The 6,401-nt window shown below is 32.7% G+C and overlaps 1 protein-coding gene across 1 annotated transcript in view; it reads left to right on the top strand.

Annotated features, from left to right (window-relative positions):
- Positions 1 to 3,063: 3,063 nt before the first annotated feature.
- The window catches only part of LOC107676424 (vinculin), a 33,612-nt gene continuing 30,274 nt past the window's right edge, over positions 3,064 to 6,401 (top strand). Inside the window, exon 1 of the mRNA XM_016470969.1 lies at positions 3,064 to 3,360. Coding sequence (XP_016326455.1) covers positions 3,193 to 3,360 — 168 coding nt within the window. The 5' untranslated portion in view covers positions 3,064 to 3,192. The remainder of the gene's footprint in view (positions 3,361 to 6,401) is intronic.

Genomic DNA, 6,401 nt, shown 5'->3' with positions numbered 1-6,401 from the left:
TATTCTATGAAATATTATATATTATTATGAAAATCTTGTCAAATATTACTCCCATTATTACACTTCTTTTTCATTACATGTTGCCCCAAAAACACATTAATATGCAAATTAGATTTCGTTTATAGATACATTGTATATATTGAGAAAACCCATTTATGGCCATTTTACACACATTTTGCAGAAAGAAAAATGGTATATCAAATCATTCTGTTATAACATAGTTGAGAATCATCTTTATACAAAGTTTGGTAAAAAAAAAAATCCTGAAAACTAAAAATGTATTGGTTATTTTAAAAATCTATTGTTTTTGCCTATGCATGTTCATTCATGTCTTTTTATTTATTTTTTTTAATTGAGTCCCGATGTCCTCTACCGAGGACAAAGCATAACTTAGGAATGAAATATAATTTTTACTTTTTTTTTTTTACTTTTTTTTTTAATGCTCTAAACAATGTAAAGACATGAAAAAAACTATTTTTTTTCTTCAAAATCTTTTCTCGGGTCTTAAGAGGTTAAAATAATTTTATTAAAAATGTAGTTTTGTATTATTTATTTATTGTTATATACATGTATAAATGGCGCTTTGCTTGTAGTGTTATTAAAAAAAACACAATATCACTAATGCAACACTGAACAATATTATAATATAATCTGTAATAATGATCATAATTATTAGAATGTTTGATTTTACACTTTGTCAAAACATGTCATTGGGACGGTACCCTTTTAAAAGGAACTAATATGTACCTCTAAGATACTAATATGCACCATTTGGGGGTAAAAAAATGGAAACAAACATGCACATTTTAGCTTTTGTACCTTAGGGTCCTGACTCCCGCCCCAGTGAGTGACAGCTTTGTAGCTATTTTTCTGAGAGCGTATCTTTCGCCTCTAAAGTTTCTTATTCAGCCACTAGATGGCAGACTATGTAAAGACACTGAAGCACACTGATACTGTCCACACTTCATCTCGCGCACTCTGCACACTTCATCCTGCAGATGACATTAGTATGAAGACCGGTTTGTGTGCTCAAGGTAACTGTAACTTCTGGACTTTGGTGTATAAAATCACCGACCAATGCTAAAAATATCAACGCATACTAAACTGTGGAAATAACAGAATGTGTGACATAAAGTCTAAAAATAGACATCTGTTTCATAGAACCATGCCTAATATGACATAACCCAAGTTTTATTGGCAAACTTACACTACACAAGAAATTCGACTGTTTGGATTGCTGCAGAAAAAATCAACATGCCAAATCAATTACTTCAGATCTAATATAAGTAACTTATGAACTAATATGAGTAATAACTAATAAAACATTTTGAAAATGTGAAAAACGCAATCGTTCACCCAATTCCGTATGGATTTAATCCTTTAATTCTTGGGTTGCATTAATGACTTGATTTAATGACAGACAAAATTTTAATCAGGGGTTTACTATAAAAATGTTTAGTCATGTAATCTAAACCAAATAGTGCTTCATGTAGTAGCAACATAAATAAACTGGTTCAAACACGTTGCTGAAACAATATGACAACATCACCATCATGAGTGTCACTTTATAGGTCAAATCAAAGATGTTTTATATTGAGGTGAGCAGCATGAACACACACACACACACACACACACACATGCTTGTGTTTACTCTGAGCTCCCTGAACGGACTTCCTTAATTCTTTCTTTTCAGACTCTTCCATATTCGGTCATGCAGCCTGTTCAGGGTCTCTGGGCAAATTCTTGGGCGTTTGTGGGGTTGAAACAGCTTGAGACATTGTTATTGCTTCAGTTTGATCAGAGCAGTGATGAAGGCTGCAACCTGCTCTTATGATTATGAACCTTGAATGTGCAACATGAACAAAATGAACAACAATTTCATCATGATATAACATGTGTTTTCATCCACTGAACTCGTCATGTGCTTTTATGTGTTTGAGTTTTTAAGAGTTTCAACACAAGTTTGTTCATCAGTAAATGTTTAATTCATGTTAAAACTTTAAAGCAGTAGCTGTGCTAGTATAAATATGACAATGCCATGACAAACAAAAATATAAAGAAAAATAAAGAATAGCAAAAAAAAAAAATATAGGCCTATATAATTTTATAATTATAATGTTTTATCAGATTCATCAGTGAATAAATATGTATCATGAAACCGTGCACATTTTAAATGAATTATATTGTTTTGTTTCATTGTTGTTTACTGATCTTGTTGCAAATAAACGTGAAAATATGTCATAAAGGCTTCAAACGGATCCTAAACAATGCTGAGCAACATTCGACCGCGTCGGTGGCCCCTGGCACTCAGAATTCCTCACCCAGAGAACAGTAGAATCAAGTGCCCTTTTTAGGGCATGAGAATGTAGTACGTAGTTTGGGAAGAACTAGCAAACGCGACAAAGGCAATGGGCGGAGCCAATCAGGACGAATGACGTTTGTGCGAACCAATCACATTCACGGGCGCGCCAGCGCTCGCTTTTCGATTGGCGGATGGAGAGTTTGCGTCATCCGGGTGGTTTCGGTTGAGTGTGATGTGGGAAGCCGCGAATCGATTCTTTCGAACAGTTCATTTCAACGAGCCAGTTCAGAGAAAGAGTTCGTCATTACGTACTCCTGGGGGTTTAAACAGGTTTTAAATAAATGTGCAAAGAATAATAATAGCAAAGAATTTAGTAGCCTTTGTAATGAATCAAATTCTAGATAATTAAATAGACTACTAGAATGTTATAATAAGTAGGCCTACTAGTATCAATGGTACAAATAACTACTTTTTCATAGTAAACCTAGTACTTCAACTACTGTGCTTTGGTAATATTCTAAATGCTGGAAAAGCTTTGTTGGATCTGACTCTTAAAAATTCGACATTAAAAACATATTATTACACTTGGACTATTTACTAATTAAATTTACCCGTCACAAAAAGCAGAATAAATGTCAACCATGTTGTCATATTCAGTGAGTTGTTGCCTCGTGAAGCGCGATGAGCGAACGAATCGTTTTGAGAACTGGAAAGAACCGACTCCAACGAACGATTCATTCGCTAGACGAGTCGCTTCCCACGATGGTTAGTTAGTAGCATTAAGGAGAGTCAGTGTGTTCTTGAGGGGGATAGTCTCGGCGCTTGGATACGGAGAGGGGAGTCTGGATACACACTTGGAACTAGAGTTTGCTTTCTCTTAAGTGCTCATCATGCCGGTTTTTCACACGAAGACGATAGAGAGTATCCTGGAGCCGGTGGCCCAGCAGATCTCTCATCTGGTCATCATGCATGAGGAGGGAGAGGTGGACGGGAAAGCCATCCCGGATCTCACCGCTCCTGTGGCCGCTGTGCAGGCAGCTGTCAGCAACCTGGTCCGGGTAAGAGCTTCGGGGTTTTTGCTCTCATTTATATAAGCGTGCATGCACATCTTAATATCTCAGGGTGAGTGCAAAGTCTCGTTGTTTGGTGTTAATGTATCCGCGAAAGTTTCCTGAAGTTCTCTGGCTTTGATCCAAACCGAGTTCCGCCTTTTCCTCTTGGATTTCGCCCTGCCCCCCGAAACCCCGCTGCGCCACGACACTGACCAAAACAAGTCAAAGTAGTCGTTTAGCTGATGATTTGTGTAACAATGGCATGTTCAGGAACACGAGGTGAGCTGTGCTGCTCAAGGTTCATGAATCGGTGCAATAAAGGATTTTATTGGCATCTAAAGAACCTTTAACATCAATGGAACCTGTACACTCCACAAGAGGTTCTTTATAGTGGAAAATCTTCTTTAGATTAGTCAAATGTTTGATGCACCTAGAAAAAAATGGTTCTCTGGGGAACCAAAACTGGTTCTTCTATGGCATCGTTGTGAAAACCCCTATTTGGGAAATGTAGTTTTAAGAGTGTTTTGTGGTTTTAACCCACATACTTTCATTCAGGGTCTTTAATTTCTTTTGCAAAACGTTCATTTAGATTGGCTGATTCATATATTGATTGAATCTTCTTGACCGCATCTTACTAACCTCTTCTTAGATAACCACAGAGTCTACAGCGGTTCATAGAGATATTGAGGCATCCGCATCAATCCACACGGTTCTCTAACCTCTCTATAGTACCAACCAGAGTCAGAAGACTTTAAAGGGCAATATTTCCCCCTAGAATTGATTTCTGGGGCATTTTTACATTGGCATATATTTTTCAAATCATAGAAAAAACACATTTTGTCCATTTATGTCAAAAACGTAACATTAAGTAAGAACACATCCTGCAATTTTAAGTACAATTTACAGATGCAAATGTATCTTTAAATAATGCACAAGATATCACAACACATAAACGCTCTACTAGAATAGAATAAAATGAAATAATTTTGTTAGATTATACAGTTCTATACTGTATATACAACCATTTGATGTCTGTTTTTCTGTTTTCTGTCTGTTTTCATCTGTTTTTATTTTTTATATATTACTTTTTTATATGTATATAATATATATAGTTATTTTTTAAATAATTTTATTATATATATATATAAAATAAAAAAATAAAATATAAATATTAAAATATAAAATAATTTCATTAAGTAAAAAAATAAAAAGCAATAATTAAAAAATAATATAATATTTAAATTATAATTATAAATAGATAATTATAAAATATAATGTATACATCTATAATTAATTTAATCTATATAAAATTTATTGAAATAATTTTTTGTTGCTTCCCTAGTTAATTTTTGCCCCTGGTCTCATCACATTAGGACAGAGCTGGAAGGGAAATGGTCTGTCATGGAGAGATGCTGCAGAAGTGCTTCTATCAGCTGTCTGCCAGCGTCTGTGTGGTTACCTAAAACGGAAACAAAACCTTCAGAAGCCTGTAAATTCATCTAGCCGCTGCTCTTCAGTTATTCTTAGCAGTTGTCCAGGGTTAACTTTAGACTCTTGAAATAACATTGGATGGAGGTTTTTGTTCCTCTGAATCTGACTTGAGTCTGTGTCGCAGTAACTGGAGCTTAATGTCTAATGAGGGCTGAGTTACTTTATAGTGATTTCTAGATTGAGGTTTAAATTGTTTAGGTGTCTCATGTGACCCCACCCTGGCAAACACTTCCTGTCTGTGCCACTTTGGAGGATGTTGTTTTCTTGAATAACTCATGGCGTTGCGGTTTCTGATGTGTCTCGTCTTCATCTCAGGTTCATCTGAGATTTTCTGTGCGCTTTACAGCACGAGAGGCTCAGTTTAGCACAGTGTTAAAACTTTATTCCTCCTACCCTGCTGTTTGAATGGTCTTTGTCTTATTTTTTTTTCTCTCGTATAGCTATTTCTCATCTTCCTTCCTCTTTGCTTTATTTTTCTTCCTCTATTTATTTATGTGTAACTTGGTTAGCTAGTGGTGTGCTGTAGTGTAGTTTCGGGGGCGTGTTAGTGGTTTATTATAGGCTTTTGGACTTCTTACATTTACAGAGACAGAAATTATTTCCTGCTTTAGTCGAGAGACGCCATATCAGAGCTCAGGGTGCTTAATAGAAATTATGTTTTGATGCTGAATGAACTTTAGTGAATTATTCATAGTGTCTCTCTCTCTGCAGGACAGACCGCAGAGAGACTCTTCAGACAGAGAATCAGACTATTTCTGTGACATGAGAACATAAAGAACAGCATGAGGATGGGTCTAATTAAATTGAATTAAAAATAACAGTCAACAATAATAACATAAAAATCTATACATGTAAAAATGTTATTGTTAAAAAACATTCATTTAAAATATTCATCATATTATTTCAAATGATTTAAAAATAAAAATACATTTTAAAAAGTAAATGTATAATATTCATAATTTTAAATATTAACATATTAATTTTTAACCATATAAGTATTGTAATAAAATAAATTTGTAAACATATATAATAAATTGTAATTGTTTAAACACATTATTTTAAAATAATATTAATTTAAAATAATTTAAAAATCAAAATAAATGACAAAGTAATTGTGATATGAATGTTTTTATATTTATGTACTATTTATATAAAATATTTATATTTATATAAATTCTATTATTATATATTTTGCAATTATATTTACAAATATTACATTATGAATGAACTTATTTTTTATCATCTGAGTACAATAATACATTTAAAAAAACTATGCATATAATAAAAATGTGTTCATTTAAAAACATTAATTTCCAATAATAATTATATTATTGAAAATTATTTTTAATCAAATTATTTTAAAAAAATAACAATACAATATTAATGTTTGTAAATTAAAATATTAATTTTGCAATTGTATTTACAAATATTAGATTAATTATAATATTATAATTATAATATTTATACATTTAAAAATTACAATATTGTAATTATTATATATAGTGTTATAATATTATAAATATAATTTTTTTTTTTACCAATCTGAGTACAATAAA

Source organism: Sinocyclocheilus anshuiensis, unplaced genomic scaffold (genome assembly GCF_001515605.1).
Source record: "Sinocyclocheilus anshuiensis isolate Anshui unplaced genomic scaffold, SAMN03320099.WGS_v1.1 scaffold2270, whole genome shotgun sequence".
NCBI classification, from domain to species: Eukaryota; Metazoa; Chordata; class Actinopteri; order Cypriniformes; family Cyprinidae; genus Sinocyclocheilus; species Sinocyclocheilus anshuiensis.
This window is presented reverse-complemented; position numbering and strand designations above follow the sequence as displayed.